The 25,711-nt window shown below is 55.7% G+C and overlaps 2 protein-coding genes across 3 annotated transcripts in view; both read right to left on the bottom strand.

The window, feature by feature from the left end:
• Nucleotides 1-21,224, bottom strand: part of PLCG1 (phospholipase C gamma 1) — a 50,740-nt gene extending 29,516 nt beyond the window's left edge. For both annotated transcript variants that reach the window (XM_049816569.1, XM_049816570.1), the window contains exon 1: nucleotides 20,948-21,224. In XM_049816569.1, coding sequence (XP_049672526.1) covers nucleotides 20,948-21,149 — 202 coding nt within the window. In that variant the 5' untranslated portion in view covers nucleotides 21,150-21,224. The remainder of the gene's footprint in view (nucleotides 1-20,947) is intronic.
• A 442-nt stretch (nucleotides 21,225-21,666) lies between these two features.
• LOC126045673 (proline-rich protein 2-like) lies at nucleotides 21,667-22,664 on the bottom strand. The gene is made up of 3 exons (XM_049817088.1): nucleotides 22,661-22,664; nucleotides 22,405-22,572; nucleotides 21,667-22,286 (listed from the first exon to the last, which is right to left on the bottom strand). The coding sequence occupies exons 1-3, from the start codon at nucleotides 22,662-22,664 to the stop codon at nucleotides 21,667-21,669; spliced, it is 792 nt and encodes a 263-aa protein (XP_049673045.1).
• Nucleotides 22,665-25,711: the final 3,047 nt, after the last annotated feature.

Raw genomic sequence — 25,711 nt, 5'->3', positions numbered from 1 at the left:
CCATAAACCAAAGTGAAAATAACAACAGCAACAAGAAAAAAAAAACCCAAACACAACAAAAAACACCAAATGCAAGAATCTTTGGTTCCTGGAAAAATAGTTTCTTAAATGCTCGGGGGAATCAAATAACATTTCTGAGTCACGTTTCCAAAGCAGATGATGCTTCTGAGCAATGCGGGACAGAGATTACTGCAAACCTGGCGTGTAATTCTTCCCAATTAAACTCCACTTATGGCACTCACTGTGGATCGACTCACCTTTCATTTCAAATTTACTGCAGTTTAAAACTAGACAGAAATGCGACCTGCTCTTCACCCACAGCAGCAGCTGACAGCAAGCACTGAACTGCATCGCGAGAGATGATGCTTACTTGAAACGAACACCATGGCAAGCCAGATGTAGGGCTTGACTTTGGGGGGACTCATACACCTGACACAAGGAATGTGGGATCCTCTCTCAGCAGGATGCACTGTGCAGCACCATGGGTGCGCATCTGGAGACGATGGCAGCCTGCTCATTGCCTGACACAGGACATATCCAGACTGACCACTGCAATAACCCTCCAAAGCTCATCAACTTGGGACAAGAGCACAGACAGACCCAGTTCCCTGGGGCTTGCAAAGGGAGGACAGACAAGCTCCCTAAAATAAGCAAGAGTGTGACTTTCAAAGGTATCACCTACCCTTTGGAAATAAGCTGGCTAGAAGTTCAAACATTAGCATGCCCTGCCGTAACCTGCCCATGTGCTCACATCCTTAGTGACAAAGCATGTTATTTTAGCCCTTAAAAACCTGTATCACAGTTAAGGTCTTTGCATCCAGGACATGCACAGCAGGGCTGAAGACTAATCCTGCCTTTGAAGGATGCAGGGCTTGACCAACACAGTGGGGAAAGAACTGGCAGTTGGGTTTTCATAGCAGTTTACCAGGCAGTAACTACTGAAGGAAGGTGACAAAATATAAATGGCCTTCCTTTGCATCATGCTGCAAGCGTCCCATCTCTACTTTGGGATGCTGCAGCATGCTAACTATGCCCTGCACTCACCTCTCGCTGCATGAAGAACTGGTGGCTTAGTAAGTAGTGAGACAGAGCTATTGTTACAAACTGCATACCTAAAATCCACTACGCAATGGGGAGAGCCCTGGAGCGAGTGAGGTGCTTATCAAAGACAGAAGCACGCAGGGAATTCCTAGGGCGAAGGGCAGCCTCAGTGAGGACCATACACCTGGAGGCAGCAGGGCAAAAACCTCCAGCCCACGCATGCTTGCAGCTGCTTGCTCATCTCTCTCATCCTCCCAAACATGCCTGCATGTGCCAGGGAGAAGGCAGTTTAGGATTTGGTTTGTGCAGCTCTCTTCTTGCCGCAGAGCAGCAGATCAGCCTCTCGAACCCCGCTGTCTCTACTGACTCAAATACCTTCCCGGCCCCCTTGCAGCATGAAAGGAAATGACTCTTAGCAGGAAGAGCGGCAAGCGCAAATGCCACCATCCTGACCAAGCAAGTGCTGAAATGCTGCTTCCCTGCACCGACGACCCCTGCCTCCCTCCCACCGCAGGTCCTCCCTCCAGCACCCCTCTGCCAGCACAGGACCAGGAGCCACCGTGCACGGGGGGAGGAGAGATGAAGATGTCTTGCTACACCTCAGGTCTTGCTAGGGTTCTCTCTTGCTGATTTTGCTTGCGTCAGCTCCGCCAGTTGCTGCAGCTCCTGGGGGTAACCCCAGCTTTGCACAGCACCAGCTGGGGCCCGCTGCCGCAGGAACGCACAGCTGAGCGGTGTAAAACCTGCTCCGGGTGGGTTTTGCAGCCTGGGCTGAGCACTGCTCAACCTCAGCCTTGCTACCAGCAGAAAGCCTGCAGGCAACCTTGTGACCAGCTTGTGGGTCTGCAGGCAACAGAGGCAGAGCCTACAAACCCCATCTCCCCTTGCCCTCCCGTGGCACGCACTAACTCCTCTCTCCCACACCCGGGTGCCACTCTCCCCATCCTCCCGCCTGTCCCCACCACCGCCGGGCACCTTATGCCAGACAATAAACCGAACTCCAACCCGTAACTATTTCCACTGGAGCGTGCAAGAGCCCCAAGTCAAACACAGCCATCTCCACACACCCCAGCCACCTTCCTGCCGGTAAACAGGAAACCCAGCGCCCACGCCAGCCTCCCTGCTCTCCCAGGCTTGGGCCACCTTTGTCTTTTAATCCCCCCCAGCACGCTCCCACCGCGGTTGCTGCAACAAGTGCCGTTGGCTGCTGATCCCATACACTTGGATCTGCTGGCCAGGGCCTGCGTTTACTCGGGCAGAGCCCTGTGGCTGTGCGAACCTGCAGGGAGGGTTGTGGGGGGAGCCTGGACCCCCCAGGACAGGCAGGCGGGCAGGCAGGGGAACCTGGCAGCCAGCCTCGAGCAGGGAGTGGAAATTAAAAAGGAGAAGGCAGACGAGTGGAGGCGAGCTGGAAGCACAGCAGAGGTTCCCTATGAGCGCAATGAATGGAGAACTGCAGAGTGCACGCTGGAAATGACATCTAACCACCGCTCTACCATCACCAGCACCAGCAAGCTCCCCAGGGGAGAGGTGGCGTGGGCTCCATGACAGCAGCCCACACGTCCCACCGTGGGTCTGCACCTTGGGTCCTTGCTGGGAAAGACCTACCAGGGATGCAGCCAAAGACTAGGGGATGAGCGTCTGGTGGGGCCACATCTCCTCCTCCCCAAGCTACCCTCTCCCAGAGCATGCTGTGGAAAGCAGCAGTCACTGCAGAATGTAGAAACTGGTCTTCATCCCATGCAGACAGTGGCAAGAGGAGGAAGAACTTGGTGCCACAGAGACGGCGGAGGTGGAGGGAAGCTCTCTGCTGGAGCATACACCCCACTGCAGTCTGGCAGGGCTGAGATGTCTCAGAGCAGGGACCAGCAGCAAGCAGGGAGAGATGAGCAGCGGATGAGATGGGAGGCCTGGAGCACGCTGGCCATCCTCCAGCCCTCCCGGGCAGGCGTGCAGGCAGCAGCCAGGAGAGGCTCTGGGAAGGAGGCAGCAAAGCCCATCCAGCCCGGAGATGCTCTAAGCTCCTCACATGGTTCCACAATGCAAGGTGAGCTGTGCCATAGCCGTGCAAACAGGTTGTGCCCTTCACAGCCTCCCACACTTCCCCCAAGCCTACCACCAGCAGAAAGGTCTGGCCCTCCACTTGCCTCCAGCACTTAAAAAAAAAAAAAAAAAAAAAAAAAAGACATGGTCACATTTCTGGGCAAAGAGCCTTCCCTTCAGCAGGAGTGGGTTGCATCAGAAAGAAAAAGCTGACCCCAGATCCACCCCCCGCACCATTTAAGAAAAAAAAAAAACAAACCCAAAACCCCAAATTACCCTCTGGTTACATGAAAACCAGATCCACCCTTAAAGTCATTTAAAACCGAAACTTCGTCCAAGCCTCGTTTAACCGCTGATGGATAGGGTGTTGTAACGTGTAAGGATAAAGACACCCTGGAACGGGCTCCGAGGATTGCAAAATCTCCACCTCCACAGGATTTTTGGAAAGATGTAAAACTGATTAAATTAAACAACAAAAAAAAAAAAGCTGACAAAAAGAGTGTTTAGCCCAGATTACCTTCCAGGATGGATTTATCAGGGACAGCCTCTAATAAAACCGCCTCAACAAGCATCACTGGGTGGAGCATGTCTCCTTGGGGACAAACGATGCAGTGACAGCCACATGGTCACTCCCAGCCCAGCTTGACCTTAGCTGGCTGACACAGACTGATCCTGCCCCCGAGCAGCAGCAAAGCCTCTAGGCTACTCACTCTGGCAAAGGAAAAGAGTTTAAAAAAAAAAAAAAAAAAAAAAAAAAGCCTTCCTGCTATTTAACATTGTGGATCCCACCGAGCACAATCCTGTGGTCATCCCCAGCTTTCCCATCACTGCAAGGGGTGCTGGCCAGTCAGGCCCCCAGGGAAAAGCTACCGAGGCAGAAAGAGGAAAAAAAAAAGACACGACTTGTACGTGCATGTGGGTAAAAATAAGAGAAATCTATTATGCAACAGCACGGAGAATAAAGTAGTGCCATCTCCCTCTTAATACTTCAGTGGAAGCCCCCTGAAATGGACATTCAGGCCAGCACTAGATATCAGGAGCTGCAGGAGTCTGGAGGAGGACCGCAGCCAACCTTCTCGTGCCAATGTTCACCAGCTGGTTTATCACTCCACGAGCAATCCTGCCCAGCCCTGGGCTGCTCCGCACCCACTCAATGCTTCGGATTTGCTGACTGCAACCCAACACCGCTCAGAAAAAAAAAAGAAAAAAAAAATCCAACCAAAAATCCCCAATGATTTCAGGGGAACAGTCAAGCGTGTGCTAAGTGCTTTGCTGGACAGGGGCCAGAGCCTTCAGCACCTCGCAGTCTGGAGCCCCGTTGCCTGCCCTTCACTGTTTATCAAGCCCCTTCTGCCTGCAAAGCTCCGGGCGAGCCCGGATTTCATCCACGCATGGATCCAACCCTGTGTCTATTGGGGGTCTATATGCTGGAGGAACCGGACAGACAGTAACTATCTGAGCTTGAATTTGGCTGGACTGCAAAAATTAAGGCAGCTCTTAAAAAAGGCACATTGCATTCATAATGATGCAAAAAAGTGGGGTCCTCCACTTTATATCCCCTCCGCAAGAAGCAAAGTAGTAACTCCAACCTATTAAAAACATATTTCAGAGGGAAGAGCTGTGCGTCTCTCATTGGTATAGGTTTTCAGAGCAATGATAGCTCAACCTCTCAACCGCACAAGCTTCCCTTAATAAAGGACACTAAGGCAGACAGTGTAATGGTGAATTAAATATCTCTGCACAGAGATGCAGCGATGAGGTTACTGCATCCTCCTCCCAGCTATGCTCACTGCTGCGCCTGCCATCAGCATTGCTGTGCATCAGCTATCAGGTTTCCGAAGGACAATCCCATGCCATTAACAGATGGCTTATCCATCCAGACAGGACAACAAGAAACCAGCTGAGGCCTCTAATTTGACCTTACTAATTTTTTGGAGGGCAGGAGGCTGAGGCATCCGTGGAGGCCAACATAAACACCAAACCAGCAGTGCCCTGTGCCCCAGTGAATCCCTCATCCTCTATCAACTAAAATTGGCCATGCTGCCCTTTTAACTACTGTCCCAGGGAGGGACACAGCCACCCTAGTGCTCAGGGGACCATTGGGTCCTACTGCTCTTGTTGCTGCAACATGCAGGTACCTCTCCTGCCTCAGGAAAAGATGCAGGTAAAGCTGTTTTCCCCTCCAGACTCAGCTCAGTTGTGTCTCGGGTTGCTCCAGCAAATTGCTTCATCTCAACTGCTACCTGCATCAGCAAACAGCAATTTTTGCTCTGAGCCACTGCATTCTGCTATGAAGCAACTGTTGCATTAGCCCTACCCCAGAAGCAGCAACAACTGCATCAGAAAGCAGCTTGGGAAGGAAGATGCTGGGAAAAAAAATAACTCAGTGGGCTGGAGATGGGACAACAGGGAGCTCCCCTTCGCCAGGATGACGGGGACTAGCCTGGATCCCAGCTCAGATCCTGGCTCACCTCTCAACGATCTCCGTCAATCAGCGTCGAGCAGGAGGGTTTGGCAGAGAGCTTAAATGCCGCCCTGGGAGACAACACCTCTGCCCAGGCGCCGGCAGCGCGCAGCGGGCAGCCCACGCAGGGCACGCAGGGACGCGCCAGCTGCTTTGCGCAGCTGCTGTGTGGGCACCGGTGTTTCCTGCCCATGCCTCCGGCTGCCGCTGCCTCCGCTGCACCCCTGGACCACGTGTCCTGTGGCTTCTGAGCTCCAGTTCCTCCCTCCCCTGTCGTCCCCCCCCAAATCCTTATCAACTGCAGAGGAAACTAGAGGAGATGCGCAGGGAGATTAGGAGATGAGACGCAGCTGCATCACTCTGCAGGTCAGAGGAGAGGATGCGAGGAACCGCCCTTCCCTCCTCCATCCCACCCACCCACGCTACGGGCTGGAGCAGAGAAGCAAAGGTTCTGCCCAGACATCACCCTGCTCCTACAGGGCACTGTGGACTTCTCCCCAGGCTGACCCAGACCTTGCTGCTCCACCAGCTTTAGCATCACGCAGGTGGCCTTCAAGAGCTCACGAACATCCTCCCAGTGCTAGAAGCAGAGATAGCCGTAGGCTGGCAGCTGCCTGTCCTGTATCGTCAGCACATCTCTCCCGCTTACTCTCAGCTGCAAGAAAACATAAGTTAAAAAACCAAAGCTGAACCCCCAAGTGAGTGAAGCAGGATGCTGTTATCGTGATCACAGCCTCTGCCCACAGCCCAGCCCAGACGGGGGACATAAAGGCTGGCAGTTTCCACCCTGCTGGTCTCAGCCTCCCAGGGAGAGCTTCACACTCAGACCCAGCTGGCCTGAGCCACCTCCCTGCCAGCACTGCCACCGCGTCTGTCGCCACCGCGCTGCCTCAGCGCAGCTGAGAAGGTGGCACCGGACCCACCTCTACCCCAGGTGGGCTGCATGACCTTGTGCAAAGCACTCCAGCTCCTTCCCCAGCCTCTGCTGCACAGCCCCCTTGGTTGGACCCCTGGAGCTGTGGGGACAGAGAGAGCGTGTCACCGGTGGAGCGTGTCAGCCCAGAGCACCTGCTACAAATGCCACGCCGGTATGTCCGTCCCAGAGCCAGACAAGAAATCACAACAGCAGGTAAAGCAAAAGAGCAGGGGTGGGACACTGACGCTGAGACACGGTCACTTGTTGCAGTCACCACCCAAGCCCCTGAAGAAGCACCAGGAGTCCCCCAGTCCCGAAATCCTTCTACATCCCATGAGCAGTCCTGCCTCTGGGCAACTACAGCTAACACCTCTCCAACAGGGAGAGGGAGGAAGAGAGGCTTGGGAGAAATGGGGCAGGATGCATTGGAGGACGTCCCCTACCCAATATCAGCTAATGGCCAGCAGTTAATTAGCAGGGTTATTACAGGGAACACCTCCACGCCCCCCCCCCCCCAGAGGGACCAGGTCCCCACTCTCCCAGCTGCTGTCTCCCCTCAGGCTGTTTTGCTGCCAGCAGGGCCTTTGGCAGGGGTGTTTGCAGGGCACACAGGGGGCTTGCTGGATGCAAAAAGGAAGTGTTGGCCCAGTCCTGCAGCCAGGCTCTCCTCCCTGAGCAGATGAACTTCTCGTATGGGATGCTACGCTCCCGCTGACCCTCTCAGTCCCCACCAAGCTTTCTCCCAAGTCAGTGGAAATGGAGCATCCCATGCAAGCTGGTCACTGGGGCTCCCTTCACAGCCCAAGGAGGGATGGGCATTTCAGTCCAACCCTACACAAGCATACAAGGTAGGTGGGAAGAAACTTCTTAGGAGACACATCTCTTCCATGACAACTGGAGAGAGCACATCTGGCCCATGACTCTTCTCTGGGGTGGCCAGCAGGGAACACTGCGGGAATAGTGAAGAACAGAGCGAGCCCATTTGATATCTCCCCCCAGATACCCTCCCACCATCCAACACTTTGCAATCTGGGGTCTCTCTTGGAGGTTATACTATCGGTCTACAGTAGGGCACGGGCACCCAACTTTAGGACAGCTGCTATGAGGAGAGGTGAACCCCAAGCAGCATGAATAGTCTGCAAAGTATGAAAGCAGAGTCACAGTTCAGGGTGCAGAATTCACCCAGCACAGCACTGGGTCTGGGAAGCACAAACATCCCCCTTGCTGGACACCAGCAATCCCAAGGGAGGGAATGACACCTCACCCTGTCCCTACAGCGTAGCCCTGTGAGGGTAGCGGTGGGGAGCTTACAGAGACAGGCAACTAGATGGCAAACACCAGGCGAGAGCCCCAGCGATCCCTCTCCCAGGAGGCTTTGGTGCTCCCTCTTGTCCTCCACGGACATTTTGTCTGTGTGAAGTTGTAGGGTTTTGTACCAGGATTTCTGGATTCTACCAAACCCCAGGCAGGGCACCCAGGGCTGCTGGTCATATCTACTCTAATCTGCAAGGCTGGCACCCATGAGAGCCCTGGACTTTTTGCACCTTCACCACACAGGACATGGGAACGCATTTCCACCCCAACTACAAGCAGAGCTACTCCCGCTAGGGTAAAGCCCCGGTTTTTGCTTGCACAGATGCTGCTCTGAAGAAGTTGGTGTCCCTTCCCCAGATGAATTAAGGCTGGCAGCAGCCAACAGAGCTACCCTTAAGTCATCAGCCTGGTCTGTTTGAGAGGCTCAAGCTTCCACTGACTCAAGTGGAAAGGGGAAGCTCAGCACCGGTGCTTCTGGACAGACAGTCTGCCTAGGGATGGCTCCGTAAGCCACCCCCAAGGTGACCTTTTTCCTGCATGGCATCAAGGGCTCCATCCCCCTCAGCGCTGCCTGAGTGAGAAACGTAATGACCTTACAGAAGCATAAAAAGCGGTGGGAGGATGGGGGAAGCTGAAGGTCTGCGAGCACAGCTCCTCCAGCCTGCCTCTCCCACTCTCCCTCCCTCCCAGGCAGATGCGCAGCAGTAAGGAGATCTGAGAGGTACTGCAAAGGGCAGGGATGGATCGATGGGGGCACCCGACACGGCCCTGTGTCTCGGCATGGAAGGGGGTGAGACGCTCAAGGAAGCTGCTCCCCAGGCAGGTGTCTCCCGTCAAAGGGCCCAACAGGGAGCACTTCTGTGTAACATCCCCACATCCCTCTCCTTGAGCTTACAGGGTCGCTGAAGTCCCCGGACTCTCAGCCAGCTGGAGGACCCCTACTCACTGCCAGCACTGCCCAAGTGGGGAAGCGGATGAGACCAAGCAGACTGGCAAAAACAACCAAGAAAGAAAGAAGGGCAGACATGGCAATCCAGAGGTTCCTGAGTGCACAAGGCAGTCGAAGGTACAGCTTACCAGCTTACAGCCTGACAGCCGGGAGCTTGGCAGGGCCGATGAGGAAGCCCTGGCAGAGGTGGATCTGGGGACCTGGGTGTCCCACAGCAGCAAGCTCTCCTTGGAGGTCTTTGGGGATTTTTGCACCCAACATAGGTGCCTTCTTGATTCTTTCATGCCCGGGGAGTCACGCCCCACCACAAAGCAAATGGAGACAAGAGTGACCACACACTGTCCCCAGGACAGTACAGGAGTGAAAACTGAAGGACAGAAAAGATTTGTCACACTGGCAGCAAATGCCGGTGACGTTCAGATGCCATGACTCAGTTTTCACCCATCCCACCAGCCAATGCAATCAAGTTTCCGTGACAGCAATTTAACAGCAAAGATGACTGCTGGCCAGGACATTCAATGGGCAGCAGGGAGATGGCTTGTTCCTGTCCCTACCAGGGCTTTGAGCTCTTCAGTGTCAGGGTAAAGCTGGGAAGAGAAGAACAGGATAAAGATCCCATCTGCTGCTGAGCCATTTGAGGTCACCACAACAGCCTGACCTCTTCCCCTGCCATGCTCAACTCAAAAGCTCTTTTGAGACAGCAAGGACTGAGTATTCACTAAAGCACAGATGTTATTTCCAGATGTGTGCCCTCCCCTAGATCTCCCTGTGTGCCATTATCTGTGGGAGAGGCCCCAGAGGGCTGTACCGTCTCCACCGATCGCACAGGGAGTAGCTGAGGCACTTTCTCGTGTCACGTCCTCCTCCTCAGACTCTCCACGTGAGTCCCTTCCACCCACCGTGCCATGAACCAGAGAAAGAAGCAGACGGAGTTACCAGAGCAGCTGCTGGTAAAATCAAACCTGCTCTGTCCCAAAGTGGTTAAAAATGGCAGCAATGAATCTCCTCTTCCCCTTTCACCAGTTTTGCTCTATCTGCACTAACCACGATGGGACCACTGATGGTGCTGGCTTCACCTTCCATCACCAAGGCAAGTGTATGGTTGATAACCAGTCAATGGCATCTTCTTACAGCACCATCCAACTGAAGTTCCCCAGGCACTGAGCAGATACTACTTAAGCCACACACCGCCCTAGTAGGAGACATCATCTTCAGTTTACGTGGGAGAAGCAGGAGCTCTTGGTGATGGTCTTCACACCAGGCTCCTCTACCACTTGGGTTTGTTTTTTCCTTAATGACCTCACCTAGGATTTGTTTGGTCCTCAGAACTTGAGAACTCCTCCTGCTTTGCACACTGACCTGCTCCATGGTTCATACGAAACCTGATGTGCCAATGCTCCATAATTTCATGCCCTCATCTCTAGGCCTTTTCATAACAGGCCCAGAGCCTGAGCTTTTGGGGCTTACAAGGACCATACTCCAACCAGCAGCAAGACCAGGCTGACACAAGGCATTAAATGACATACTAGAGGAAAAAAACCCAAAAGATAAAACCATTTCTGCTGCTTTGCTGAGACTTAGAGCCAAGTTGTGTCCCAGCAGAGCCAACTCCCTGCTGCCCAGCAAGCCTGGGGAGCCCAGCACCACTCAGGGTCTGCTCTGGGACCTGGTGTCCTGGTTTCAGCTGGGATAAAACCCAGAAGTTTTACCTTTTTTCCCGATTTCCTCCCCCATCCCACTGGATGGGGGAAGTGAGTGAGCGGCTGCGTGGTATTAGTTGCTGGCTGGAGTTAAACCACGACACCTGGGACAGCTTTTTGGTCCTCTGAAGTTGAAGAGGGCTGCGAGCTGGCAAGGATTAGCAGGACAAGGACTGCAGGCTCGAAGGAGGGGATGGTATCCAAAATACCCCACGATCTTGGCCAGAGGAACCAGAGGTGGATGCCTGCAGGACAGGCGCTGGCAGAGGTACCATAACACGTGAGCAGGGGTACCAAAGCATGGCAGCATGGAGAGACGAGGCAGCAGGCTCTCTGCTTCTGCTCTGGTGCAGCCCAGAAGCACAAGAGCCTTGCCATTCACTCGCGCCGAGAAGGACCACGTCAGGCAGTGCCTGAACGCTCAGCAAACAAACCGAGCCAACCCCTACCCTACCTCTCCACCAGCTGGAAAGCAGATTTATGGGGTGCAGATTTACAGGGCAGGATGCCAAGGGGATTAAAGTCCTCTGGGACATCCTGTGCTCCCGACACTGCTGAGCCCCTGCCCACAGCCACCCCAGTTATCTGACCTGGCTTACAAGCTGGGGACCGCGTGTGTTGGGACACCCGAGGGAGAGGGTGAGGAGGAGGGTTGAAAGATGCACCGAGGGAGAGGGTGAGGAGGAGGGTTGAAAGATGCACCGGCACATGCAGGAGGGTTGTCCTTTAATCACAACATCACCCGGCACTTCTGGGAGCAAGTAAACAGGAAAAAGACTCTCAAGCAGCTGCTCTACTCAGCGTCCCCGTGGGGCACACAGCCTGCCGGGACAGCCTTCCTTGACGTTCCCTCTCAGTGATGATTTCCAATGCCGGCCTGTCCAGCCCTAGTACGGATAGATGCTCAAATGGAGCAGGATGCGGCCCTGCACAGCACAGGCCTGCTAGGAGAGGAGCAAGGTGCAAGTCAGGGAAGCCCCAGCAGAGACAGGGCAGCTCACGGTGTCAGGAGGCAGCAGAGCAGCCACAGCATCGCTGCATGCCACCGAGAGCGCAGTGGCCCTCTTGCACCCATCCCTCCAGGTGCGTGATCCCAGCAGCGCAGTGGGATGGACCACAGCATGGTGACCGTGCATCCAGCTCCTCGGTGATGGGTTTTGAAGTTAGAGGGAAAAGGCAATCCGAGGCAGCCTCTGTCCCTGAGGACATTTCACCTGTGGGTCGCTCCCCCGAGGGCCACGGGTGGGAAGGCAGCAGTGACCACATCTGCGGGAAGGCGGCAGCAGTCCTGCACGCACCCTCGTATGGCGGTGAGCAGAGGGGCTGAGCTGCAAACACGAGGCAGCAGAGCTCTGGACATGATGATTTTGTGTGCCAAGGCAGGGGGGAAAAAAAAAAAAAGAAAAAGAAAAAAACCTGCGTTTGTAATGGGTTGGGGAATAAAAACAACCCATAAGGCACAGTCCCGCCCCTTCTGCTGTGGCTTTTAGCCATTTCATCCTCAAGGCCAGCGGACAAAGTCAGCTCAGCAAAGCATCCCATTCACGGAAGCTCACGTGCTGGACCACGACCTTTGACGGGCCAATTTTAAAACAACAATGTGGGTTTGCCTGCTTGCGGGTGGCCAGGCGTGCCTTGGGGCACCATATTAACAGCACAAGAAGACACGATTGACCAAAACCTCAGAACCACAAGTGTTTGCAAACAGAAGGTAGGAGCTGCAGAGGAAAGCAAGGGAGAGGTCCATTCCAGATTCTGGAAGGCTTTCCACAGCTCTCCAGCCAGCCCAATTCTACACCCCCAGCTCCAAATTGAGCTGAAGAGCCACCAGACCACACAGGCAGCAGAGATGAAGCTGAAAAGCAGTTTGAAAATCACAGAGACTTTCAGAGTAGGGGCTGTCAGCATCGTAAAGCTCTGCTGACTTCTACGGATTTAGAGTTGCCAGCTTCTGCTAGAGACGACAGCCCTTGGCCTTTTGGGTGCTCACAGTGCTCCACAATCATATGTCTTCCTGCCATCCGATATATCAAGGTGTTTGATATGTGACAGGGATAAATCAAGAGGCAGCAAGGTGCCCAGAGATAAGGAGAGCTGAGACAGGAGGGACGAGCCCAGCCCAGCCGTTGGGCAGAAGCAGACAGCCCTGCCAGCAGCAACAAGTACTGGGAGATCTTCAGAAAGGCAGAAAATTCTCAGAAATGAGGAAGTTTCTCATTTGAATCAATGTCAAAAAGCTTTTCCCATGTAAAACAGCTCTTTGTGCAACAAAAATCCTCAAAACTTAAAGATTAAAACCGTTTTGAAGGAAAGCTTTCCCCAGCACTGCAGAGTCCCTTCAGAAACGGCCGTTGTCACCGTGTCCCCCTCCTGAGGGCTCTCCCAGGTCTGGGAGACACCCTCCCACTGCTGCCTGATGTAACACCTCCGGCAGAGAAACCATGCTCGGTGGAACAGATGAGCAGGGACGTCGGAGCAGAGGAAAAGCCATGAGATCACCCACCCCCGTGCACGGCAGGATACAGTCATCGCACAGAGGATGTGCTAGATATTAAACTGATCCCATACGCGATACTGGCAGGAGAGCTCCAGCAGCAGTAAACACCACGACCAAGTGAGCCGACAAGCCTCACAGGTACGTGTTTGCTGGGACAGTCGCAGCTTTCTGCGAGCATCCCTGGCTGTCAGATACCAAACCATTTTTTCCATACAGCTGCAGGTATCTGTTGAACACACTAACGTTGCTTCTTTTACCCTTCCCTAGATAGGCATGCTTCCAGTTGCTCTATTTCAGCGTCATCGTCCACCATCTGCTCTCCAAGCTTGTTTGGCCAAGGGGAAGAAGGGAGGATGTGGGGGGTAACTTTTCAAAAGCATCGTAACGACTTCAAAATTTAAAGCCTCACTGATTTCTGACTTCTACTGCCCTTAAACCTCAGAGCACACTAGAAAAGAAAAAGTCTTCTCCACTGACTTCAGACATTTCCTTTTATTGCATAACAACTTTCAGCTGACACTTTAAACTCAGAGCTACAGAGGGGTTTTGTGATTGAAGCCCCACACCTCCTCACCACATGCTGCGAGCTCTTCCTGGACTCCCTGCACCCTTCCTTCATCCTGTGCTTTACACCAGGTCCTACTGAACCTGCAACAGTTTGGGAATGGGGTCACAGCACAAGGGGCTCGCTGCAGCCCCAGCCAGGCCACCTGGCTCTCAGAAGCACTGTCACACACCTCCAAACCCAAACCACCAGCCCAGCTTTTGGTTGACCTGCCATTAAGCAGAGATTATCACTGTTGACCCCTTCATCTAAGTAACTATGGCCCACCAACGGTGTGGTCCTGCTGTATTTCTACAGCCATGCAGGACTGGCAATCACCATGCTCGACAGCAGGCTGATAGCTCCTGCCAGCCAGTTTCATGGCCTGGATGAGATGCTTAGTGCAAACTGTTTGCAACGCTGACCCCAGCAGGATCCCACTTTGGCAGAGACAGAGGAGCAGGACACACAATCAAATGTACTCCACTTCCAGCAGCTTCAGAAGTTACTATCCATGGGCTGAGCTGCTGCAGCTGGTCAGGGCAGGACACAAGCAGAAGCTTGTGTGATGTAGCCAAACCTGAAAGGCATTCTCAACCGAGCACTTGTACTCACAGAGCTCCTGCTCCATCCAATCGTTGGCAAATTTTACATCCTGGCCAGACTGCCCATCACGGTGCAGTGGTGTCACTTGGGTCGCTTCCCAAGGGACACAACAGTCCCAGCACTCTCTGGAGGGGAAGGCCCCAGCCAAAGAACAGTGCCTGAGTTCCCAGGATCACAAAAACTAAACGAAGCCTGCACCCTTGGGGCAACTTGATGGTCAAGCCTGCTCTACCGCACGCAGCGCTTGGGGATGGGGACCTTAGCACTGCTCAGGGATGGGGACTTTAGCATCGACTCCCCCCCAGACTCCTGCTGAGACTGCAGGCAAGCCTCCATCTGCAATCTGCAAGATATGCAGAAGGTCACACGCCTGCTCGCGCAGGGCCAGGCGACGGGCATCGCTAACAGCCAGCACATCTTCGGGATGATGTTCGCAGTGCATGCCACTGTGATTAGATAACGGAGCTGAGCAAACGCTTCACCGATAAGAATGACTACCCCCCCGCTGTGCAGGCAGGGGAGCTGAAACAAAGAGCAGTAAAAAGATCATAGATTGGGTTGGGTGACTGCTGGCTCAGCTCGGAGATGGGGCTCGTTAAAAGTCCTGTACCAAATCCCATGAAAAAGCTGCCCCCAGAGATGGGAGGTGACGGCAGCGAGCATGTGAGGTGCTCCTTTGCAAAGCCAGATGTTCAGATCCAGCTTACTCAGATGTTCCTCTCACCACACATGGTGTCCAGCCAACACGGCTGCCTGCAGGCAGGGAGAAAGCCAAGCCGCATCGCTTCTGCCCTGAAAAACCTGGAGTGCTCAGGCCCTCGGTGTAGGTGAGAAGTAATCGGTCCAACACTACACAAAACCTCTCCAGTATGTTTAAATTAGTGGGCTTAAAACTCATAAGCCAATACCTTCTACGTGGCAAACAAAGGAACCAGATGGATGGACAACGTGGGTGCAGGTACCACAGTGGAGCACAGGTCTCCCAGCTAGCTAACCTCTAGCTGCTCTTGTGGTTGCAGAGAAGCTTTTGAGATGCCGAGGGAGGAGGTATTTATGACGTGTCTTAGAAGACATAGAGGTCTTCTAACCCGCTCCTCCTGGAAGACACTGCTGAGAAAAGAACGGAGATGACAAAGGGATGTAAAGTGAGGGAAAGAAGCTGTTTCAGTTTGGAGGTGAAGGCAGAATAGAGCTTGTTTGCCTTCCCCAGTTTAACACAAATATCCTAGCAAGCAGGAAGGGGACTGGTAATGACACAAAAAACCCTTCACTCAAGGAAACTCCCACAGCAGAGCTTCAGCAGGGGAAGTTTTAACCATTACGACTGTCACAAGCCACGCTCTCACCTTCCAAGGCACCTCAGGAGCTAGCTCCCCCTTTCCCAGGCCTCACCCGCTGCGAGGGACCGCATCCTGCTCCTATGGGGTGGTAGAGCAGGAGGGGGACCCGCTGGTGCAGGAGCCACCCTGCACCCCCAAAGGATCCAAATCTGAAGTTTGTTTATCTTTGAAATCCATTTCTGGCTTGCTCACTTCTCAAGAGCTCCAAGCCCCTCAGCTTATTCAGATGGCCTCAAAAAAAAAAAAAAAAAAAAAAAAAAAAAAAAAGCCATGCCTCAGTGGACTAACAAAAGAGGCAGGTAGTTGGAAAGGATGAGGCGAGTACAAACCACCCTTCAGAGTCACTTTGTATTAATATTTTACAGTTCTTGCCTTTTCTTTTACATAGGCAATGGCTTTTCTCCACCTCCACAGGACTGAGCTCATTTCACTGAAAGCAAGAATGCAACCAGGGTTTTTTCGAGGTGTTCCCCCCCCTCCCTCTCCCCTATAAAACAAACATCTGCTCCAAATTTTCAGCTCGCTCTCTGAACAAACTCTCTGAATTTTCTGACGTGTTTCAAGGCAAACAGATCAATTAGAAGCTGGCCTATAACCCCCCAGCATGTGAAGTTTTGAATGCAAGACCCTTTTATATTAAAAAAAGAATTACGTAACACAGGAAGTTTAAAAAAATTAAAAAAATGCATAAAAGACAACTGACTCGAGGGATTAGCTCTACTTTGCTTTGGGTGATTAACAAAAGAATAGAAAATTATTAGAACTCTTCCCTTCGTAACAGCCAGGCCCTCTGCAGAGTTGATTAGCAAGAAAGCAAGGCATTGGTAATTAGAGCTGGCTGAAACCCTTTTGGATAAAAACTATTAATTGGAAAAAAAAAAAAAAGAAAAAAAAAAAAAAGACCTTTTTTTGCACGAACCAGGCTTGCACTTTGCACAGTTTCAGTTTTGAAAAAGTACAGGAGAAAGAGGTGACCGCTTCTCAAAGCAAAAGGCTTCCCACACAGACACGTTTGCCCTCTCTTCCCTGTTCCTCAGCCGATTCTGCTCATCGAGAGCCACGGCCCTTTGGAGCGAGCTGAAGAGCTTAACAAAGAGCGGAAGATGGGTCCCTTCCAACAGAAGAGGTTCTTCATCTGGGAGCCCAGCTGGCTGGAGCCCCTGCTCTGCCCGCTGCTGAGTCAGAGCTGCTCACGGAGGGGAGGAGTGGGGGACACACACGCTGACAATTAACACACAAGGTCACTCTTTATGCAACGCTCACAAAGAGCTACACAAGGGTCACAAAGCAAGGGGACGAAGAAGAGGGCTGTCACACCGGCAAGGGCTCCCCCCTCCTTTCAGCACCAACATACCACGACCCCAACACCTCCCGGCTCACGGGCAGCACGAAGGCAAGGCTAGGCAGTTTGACAGTGGCCAACAAGGGAAGGCAAGGCTAGGCAGTTTGACAGTGGCCAACAAGGGAAGGCAAGGCTAGGCAGTTTGACAGTGGCCAACAAGGCTTGGCTGGTTGCCTCTACATCTATAGCATGTGTGGCGATGCCACCCAACCCATCAAACACAAGCTACTCCCCAGTCAGCATCCCTCCGGTCCAATCTCACCATTGTTAAAAGCGCTGTTCAACACTAAGGGCTTTGTCCTTACGTGCCAAAAGCTCCTTCCAGAGCCTAGCTCAGATCCTGCTCGCTTCAGTAAGTAACTTGAAATAAAAGATGTCCCATCACCTCTGAGCACAAGCAGCGTGGCCACTGGAGCTGGCAGCCACACACCCGTTCGCTCAGGGAGAAGCTGTCAGACTGATGGCACACCGCTGCTGAGGCATCAAAGGCATGAAGGATGGGGGTTTCCCTGGATTTTTCCTCCAGGCGTGCTCCTCTCCAGCGGTGGGGTGACCTGAAGCCTGCTCAGGTTCTGCTCCCCGGTAAGCTCCAGGTTAGCATGCACCAGAAAGCCAAGCACCACCAAAATGTTTGCCTTCACCTTCGTGAAAAGCTACAACTGGTTGACTATTGCAACCACCCAGAGTTCAGAGAAGATCTGAAGTACTGACAAGCACCCACAGATCCTGGGGAGGCAGCAGCTCCATGACACCACCCACAGTGATGCTGAAGCTCTGAAACGAGCGGCACCATGCCAAGGAACGATGACTGTGACTGTGCCCAGAAGCCCTCTCCTCCCAGCACACCGCAGCTTTAGCCCACATGCCTTGAGGTGACCTGGAAAAGAGCCAGCTTACCCTCTGTCCCCTCGTGCACTGCCTACCACACAGCAGGAGGCTTCCCGAGCTGCAGCCACAGGGGCTGTGCTCTACCCAACAGAGTCAGGTCACCCAGCGCTGCCCACCCCTCCTTGGGACAAATACACATCTCGTTTCTGCAAAACCCTCCAGGTACAGAGAAAGAAGCACAGATGCTTCATGCTAGGGTGGCGTTCATGGAGACAGATATCTCTCCAAGACATGGCCATCTACACAAATGTGCCGTGAGTCTGAGACCTCCATATGTAATATATCATGGATGCCCACCTGTTCTGAAATGGATAAAAACCCAGGATCATTCCTACTTAGGCAACTAACTTCTGTCCAGGGGGTTCTGAAGCTCCTTGCTGGTCTCCAAATCTCAACAAATACAAGAACATCCATTACCAACTCATGAACAGAGCAGTCTTTGACCTGTAGACCCCCAGATGCTGTCCGGTAGAGATGCCGTTCCATGTGACGGAACAGCTCACCTCCTGACAGCTGGCTGCTCTCCTCTGCTTATGGCCTCACTCATATTGCAAGTTAGGGCCAAACCAGTACCACCACAAAAAGCAAACCCCAGTCTTCCTGCCAGCCCCAACCTCCTACTCCCCACACCAGCATGGCTTGTTTTCGTGGGGAGAACTGGGTCAGCCATTGCTCACGGTTAAAATTACCCTCCACTGAAAGTGATTAGCTTGACTCCAGATCACTTCCCCCTCTGGTTCCTACCACAGCCATGTGAACTCTGTGCAAGTAAAGGCTGGACTTCAAGGAGGGGATGAGCCAGAAGAGGAATACATCAGTGTATTTGCCACATGAAGTGGAGCTGTCACACACCTGGGTTTTCCCAGGCATCCTTTTTCCACCCAGAAAGCACATCCAGATAAAAATAGGGAAGTTGGCCAACAATCTAGTATTGCTGGCCATTGATCGCACGGCTTTGCCTCGCCTGCCTAGATATGCCGTCATTATTTGTGTACACAAACAGATATTTCCACCTGGAGCTCCCACGCTTCTGTCCAGGAAGTGTTAAAGCAAAGCTCTACTTTGCAGCCCTGAGAAGGGAGAAGGGCGAGAGAACGGGTGCTGCTCAGGGTGACGGGTGACACCAGAAGAGGGGACTGAGGACAGGGTGAGATGCTCGGGTGCAGAGAGGAGACCATGGGGAAAGCATCCAGCATCAGTGAGATGGGGCTAAAGATACGGCAGCTCTTCAGGCTCATGTCCTCTCTCTCCAGCATGGCCCATCTTGCCTTCGGGAGGGCTGCACGCACTGCGGGAACATCACACGGGTTGGGGAGGCACATGCTGGGGAACACAGAGCCCACGGCCACCAGCCAGCCAACTCACCTGCGGCGCAGCAGAAGAGCCCCAAATAATTTTCCACTGTGACGTTTAAAGGAACACGAGGGAACTGGCTGTCCCATGTTCCCCAACTCTTGCTTTTCTTTTGCTAGAAACCTATAGATTTTCTTATTTTTACAATTTGATCACCTCGGTCCCTGGGACACGTTCTCTGCTTTTACTGATCTGCTCTCGGCTGTCCGCACAGCACAAGAAGTCCTTGCAGCCACGACATTATCATCATCATTACTGCCACAATCCTGGTACAGAAGTTAAAGTTCTCTAAATTTCCCTGAAGTTAAGGTCCCAGCCTTACGAGAACTGCAGCACATGCTTAGGTCTGCCCGCAGGAACAATCGCCCGCGTAGACATTGGTGGGGACCTCCGTCCCACCACGGACCATGGACCCACATGGTCTGTAAGACACTGCCAGAAGCCAGCACCTCACCAGCAAAACAGATAGGTGCTTTGCCTTAGTTTAAGAACAACTTAAACCCAGGGCTGCCTCTCCTCCCTTTCCCACCACCTCAAAGCTCCTAGAAACTACCCTGGGAAAGGTAGAGGGGAGCTTCACGTCCTGGTGATGCTAACGGAGCCCAGGGCTCCTTCCAGATCTGCCTAGAGACGCCGCTGGGTGGAAGCTAGAGGACTCCAAGGGCCTTAAGGCAGACCAAAGCCCCAAACGGGAAGCACCAGCATTCTGTGATCATGCCACAGAGACACGACCATCATCACCACCTCCTTTCTTGATTGGAGCCCTTTCACGATACTAAAAGCATCCAACCTTTCCACCCTGGGCCAGCAGCACTTGCCAGGAGAGACGACAACCCCTCCGCTGCCTCGCTGCACCCCAGTCGCACCCCTCAACGCAGGGAAGGCCGGTACTAACGTGCCGCCGCACCAAGGCCAGCGCCAGGACTTAACGTCACATCGGCCTTCGTGCGCGTCCCCTCTTCCTCGCCTCCAGCATCGAGCAGAGACACTGTCCTCGTGCTGGTGCGCATGGGGGCGGGAAAGGTAATTTAAGAGAAACAGCAGTAACCTAGGAAACCAACGCCGAGGTTAAAAGTTTCCCAGCGCGGGGCCTCCCTACCCTCTCCCCCTTCCCACCCATCTTTGTGGTTTGCCACTCACATTTCTTACGCATCTTTTCCCCTGCCCTCCTCGTGCTAGAAGTCCACATCACGCGCGGGAAACCGAAGCCAGCAGGCTGCTCTGCCCGTAACTGCACCCACCGCTGCAAAGAGGGTGCGCAGGACCCGGCCCTACGCTGACCGTGCTCCACCTGACCCTGTGCCATCGTCCTTGGGCAGATGCGCAAAGGGGACAAGGGAAGAGCGGGGACTTACACGGCAATATTTCGGGTTGCTTTTTCTGCTTTTTGCCCTTTCTTCTCATCTGTTGCTCCGAGACGCAACCCCCAAAGGGCTCAGACTAATGCTGCCTCCTTTTGAGGCTCCCTACGGCTCTTAGGCGCTGTTAGCCAAGGTACCACCCGGGAAAAGGCACCTAGTTTATCCCAGGGGAAGTTTGATGCCGAAGAGGGATGCCGAAAGTTGGGAGGCGGCGCTGGGGGTGGGGGCGGCCATGGCGGTACCCGGCCCGCGCATCCCCCGCCGCAGCCGGTTACCGTGCGGCCGGAGGCGGCCCCGGCCAGGGAAACCTGACCCCTTCTCCGCCACCCCGAGCTGACGCCGGGCCCAGAGAGGCTGGGGCTTATTTATCTTTATATATATTTTTTTTTTTTTTAAAACCTTCCTCCTCCCCACCGAGGCTCACGCCGCTTTCCGAGCCGGCGAACGGCGGCTCCCCGGGACGGCTGCGGCCGGGGCCGCCCCGCACCCATCGCCCCGAGGGATCCGGAGCCCTTTTCCTCCCCTTCCTGCCCGGGTTTCCCGGCCGTCCCCGTACCCCCCCCCCCCCCCCCGCCTCCCCGGCACTCACCGGCTCCCTCGATCTTCTCGGAGCCGCGGCTCCAGGTGACCTGCCGCGTCTCCAGCTTCACCTGGAAAGTTTTCCGTTCGGGTCGCTGCGACTTTTTAGAGTAGAAGAGGGTCATGACGGTGCCCACCTCCAGGCTGCGGCAGAGGTGCGCTGCCTCCGCCTCGCTGGGCGCCCCGGGGCCGCTGCCCGGCCCGGCCGCCATCAGCGCCGCGAACAAAGGGGAGCGGGAGCGCCCGGAGCGCCGCCGCCGCCGCCGCCGCCGCGCTCAGCGCCGCCCGCCGCGCCCCATGCCCGCCCGCCCGCCGCCGGCTGCGGGGAGGGGGGGGAAGGAGGAGGAGGAGGAGCGAGGAAGGAGGAGGAGGAGGAGGAGGGAAGGGAGGGGGGCGGCGGCGGCGCGGGGCGGGGCGCGGCCCCTCGCGGTGGGACGGGCGGGGGAGACGCTGGGGCCCGGCTGGGGGGTGCGCACGGCCCCCCCCCGGCACCCCCCGGCACCCCCCGGCCCGGCCCGGCCCGGGTGATGGGGAGGGGAGCGCAGCTCGCGCTCTGCCGGCTTGTGGGGTCTCGGGGTGCTGCGCGCACCCCCGCGGCGTGACACGCGTGGGGGGGGGGGGGTGGACCCCTGGCGCGGTGCAGCGCTGTAGGGGAGGGAGGGGGGGGGGGCGTGCGGCGGCGGGCATCCCGCAGCGCCTGTGGGGGTCTCCGTGCCGCACACCCCGCAGCTAGGCCCGGGGTACCGGGGGTGCCCCGCACCCCACGGGCACGGCACGCATAGGTGTCCGGTGTGCCACGCACAGGACAGCACGGGGCCCCGGCAGGCCCCGCAGCAGAGTTTGCGTGGGGGCCTGGGTGTGCAACACACCCCGCGGCGTGGCACGGGTGGGGGGGTCCCCCGGCGCCGCATCCCGTGGGCCGTCACCCCGGCGCACAGGTCCCCCCCCGAGCCTCTCGCCACTGCCCCCCGCCTCGTGTCCGCCGTGGGGGCTGTGCGGGGCGAGCGGGAACACGCAGGGACACGGGCGTGAGCGGGGGGGGGGGGGGGGCACGGGCCGGGCTGGCAGCTGTCCCCGGGAGCCACTCTTCCCCCGGGGACATCCCCAGCCCCGCCGCCCTGGGACGGGCCAAGCGGGGTGGCTTTTCCCGGAGACGGTCCCCTCCGCCTGGCTGCCGCTGGCACCGTGGCGGGGCTCCTCGCCGGAGCCAGGCCTGCGGCTGCCGCAGCTTCCCTCCCGGTAAATCACGGCCGGACCTGCGCCGGGCGGGGTCTGCAGGGTGGCCGGCAGCATCCCGTCCCCGGGGAGGGGGGTGTAGGGAGCCGGGGGTCCCAGGAGACTCTCCGGCCCTGGCGGGAGACCGCACAAAAGCAGGGTTAGCCAGGGGATAAGCCAGGGAATTAGGAAGTGTTTCAGGGCGGTTTGCTCCATTCATGAGGTTAAAGCCTGCGATTTCCCTTTCTGCACCGCTGCCCTTCCTCCCCGTGCCCTCCTCCCCATCGGGGCACCCCGGGGCGGGCTGGGCGCTCAGGCTGCCCTGCGCTGGGGACAGTGTCCGGGGTCCGGTGCAAACACCGAGGTGCGGTGGCGGGTGCATCTCCCACACCGGCAAGGCGATGCTGGCCAGGGGCTGGGCTGCCCAAGGGTGAGCAGGAGAGCAGTGAAAGGGAGAGCTTGGAGGGGATGTTCCCCAGTATATGAACGCATAGGTCTATGTATATACGCATACCTATACAATATATACACACACATACATACACACGTCTGTTTGCAGGCCCACGGCAAGGCAGCATGCAGCCGAGCAGCCCTTATTTCCCCCTCCAGCTCCGGGGTGGGTCTGGAAGGGGCATCACCAAGCGCACCACAAATGCGAGCAGCTCCCTCTGTCCTACCGCTTCACCCGCCTTCAAAGGGACACGCACGCGCACACGCACACACGCGTGCACACACAGGTGCAAACCCACAAGCAGCCCTATGAGGTTCGTGGTCATTTAGGATCCTACCCAGCGCCCGGGCATCCAAAAGGCAAGGGCGAGCGCACTGGGCTAAGAACATAAACCTGCCTTTATAAAAACGCCCGGCGTATGACAGCACCCTAAGGGGTGACAGGACGCTGGGGGTGGGCTCAGCTAAGGCAGAGCTGCTGGGAGCCTGCCGGTGGGAGCCCCGGGGTGCCGGCCGCACAGGACCCTCTGCCCCACTCCTCCTGGGTGAGCCACCGCCGCTGGGGAAGTCACTCCTTGCTTGTGTAACGGCCTCGCTCAGGACCGGCAGGAAGCAGCCGGCTCCCAGTGGTCTTAAAATAGCTGAGCATTATGGGCACACCCTTGTTTTTGAGGGCAAAACCTGAGAAGGGAGAGTGGCCACTGAAGAAGCCAAACAGGTAACTCCCTCACTCCCAAACGCTGCCCGTTCACCCGGATGGAGAGCACCCGTCACTGCGTCTCTCCAGCCCCGGAGCCCTGGGTGGCTGGGGCTGGCACGTGGCGGCGGTGGTTTGCAATCAGGTGTCTGTGATGGATAATTTTTCTTCTCTGAGTTTGGCTGATCACTTTTTAGCCTTGCATTAAATTCTCCACGTCCACAGTGCCGCACGCGGAGGAATTTCAGAGTTTCATTTGACAGCATGTGAAGCCGCTTTTGTCTGTCTGCTGCTGACCAGCCTCGTTCGGTGGTCCCGGCTCCTGCACCGGCCAGGCTGTGGGCAATCGCTCCCGGCCCCTCAGGGCAGCAGAAACTTCCATCATATTCCTGCTATCCTGTCCCGCTCTACCCTGCCTGGGCTTTGGTCCGCAGTGGGTCAGACTCATTTTGCTTTTGAAGTAATTCCCTGGATTGTGTTCATCATACGACTGTGGAGGGTGGGGGGCTCTGCAAGTCTCCCCTTGCAAACACCTCCAGGAAAAGGGTTTTTTCCCCCTCTGAGTGCCCCCAGCACCTTCCCCCTTTGCAGTCCTGAAGCGTGGGGTGCTGACCCCCCAAGTATCCTGCAGGATTCATGGAGCAGCTACATCCTCTGCCCAGGAACAAACAGCAGGCTAACGGCCAGGTGACCTCCGGCTTAAGGACAGCCCCTGGCCTTGCTCAAGGGCTGGGGAGCAAAATCCAGGGAAACAAAACCCTCAGGCCACCCCACGGGCGAGTGCGGGGAGTCCCTGCAGCCCAGCATCCCTCTGATGCCAGTGTCTGGGAATGGAGGGGTCCCTCTCCCACCCTGGGAACTGCGCATTGAGAGGAGGTGCCCGATCCTTATCCAAGCAAGCGGTACTCGGCACCTTGCAATCCCCAGGAGAGATGCACCACTCCGGGTTATTTATTCATCCCCGTCTGTTCTGCACTGCCTGGGTGGGTAAATGAGAATCCAGCCCGTGGGCTGAGAAAATCACCATCGGGGAAGAGCTTCACCCACCCCTGCAGCGAGCAGGATCTGGAAAACCCACAGGGAACACAGTGCTGAGCTACCTCCCGCCCCGGGGTGGTGTTAGCAGACACAGAACAGCGCAAGGCGTTTTTTTGCCAGCAATGGAAAGCAGACCCGCCTGGGGCCACAGAGCTGCTGCGGATGCTGGCGTGGTGCCTGCTGCGTGTGCTCACCGAGGGGCTGAGACGAAGCCGTGCCCGCAGGCAGGGCTGCCTCCCCCTGGCATCCTCCTGCCCCTTCCAGGCATTGCAAGATCCCTCTGGATTATAAACCAGCACCTGATGGGAAACTCGCTGCAGCTCCAGGTTCCCTGTCCCCACTCCCTGGTGTTCCTAGGGGAGCACACGCTTTTTGAATATCCTGAATTCACCTGGTTTCAATTTCCAACCCCTGAATCCTGTAAGACTTCAAGGGGGATGGGGCTGCATCCAGCCGGGTATGCAGCCTCCTCTTGGCCGTCAGGCCCTGTCCATGGCTTACAACACACACGATCGGGTTTCAACCTAAATTTTGCCCCCTCCACTGGTCGTGTCACCGCTGCCTCAGTTTCCCTCGCTGCCAACAAACAAGCCTTACTGCAGGGCAGGCAATCCACACCAGGGTGGTGACTCTGGGGCGGGCGAGGACCAGGCGCTGCGGTGGTGGGATGCAAAACGGGATGCGGCACGTTTCGCGGCCATCTCTCTGTTCGCACAGTGAGTCAACAGGATCTGGGAATTCTCCACTGAAAGCGCGGGATGTGCGGTCCTGACCCTGCTGTGCCACAGGCAAAAACACAGATTAAATCCTCCTCAGCTCCCTGCCTGAGACAGAGCTAGAGAGGGAGCGCCCATGCTCCCCAGCGTTCAGAGGGAGCCAAGTGCCTTTTCAAGGGCTGGTTTTGCACCAGAATACTCCTCCCTTCCACTGACGGAGAGGCACAGCACGCTCCAGCCTGGGACATCAGGCTGGCCTCGCACCTCCAAAGCAGAGCACGGCCCGAGAGGCACGACCCCCAGCCTGGCCCGGGGCACCCCATCATGCCCAGGGAGAAGGCGAATCTGCCGGCAGCGATGCCGGGGTGGGGGGTTCCCCTCTGCGGGAGCATGTTCCTCCCCGCTGCGTTGAACAGGGCAGGGGGAGAAGCGCATTTCCCTGCTCAGCAGCGTAGGGTATGGGAATTTAATTCGGCCAGGTCTGAACGCAGGGAGGGAGGGCTGTATAAATAGAAAGCATATTTTTACAGGCTGCATTGTTCCAGGCACGGGCAGGTCAGGAGCACAATGAGCCCCTTTCCCTCTCCGCTGGCATTTTCTCCGCTGCACCTTGGAAAGGCCCCAGAGAGTAAACGGTAACTCCTGCCAAACTGCGAGT

This window comes from Accipiter gentilis, chromosome 14 (assembly GCF_929443795.1).
Source record: "Accipiter gentilis chromosome 14, bAccGen1.1, whole genome shotgun sequence".
NCBI lineage: Eukaryota > Metazoa > Chordata > Aves > Accipitriformes > Accipitridae > Astur > Astur gentilis.
Note: the sequence above shows the minus strand (reverse complement) of the source record. Positions and strands in the feature narration are given on the sequence as shown.

Excerpts from the sequence above, each read along its gene's own strand:
- LOC126045673 (XM_049817088.1), bottom strand. Across the intron at positions 22,287-22,404 it reads CACGGGGAGGAAGGGCAGCG|GGCCGGAGAGTCTCCTGGGA; the intron begins GTGCAGAAAGGG and ends GTCTCCCGCCAG.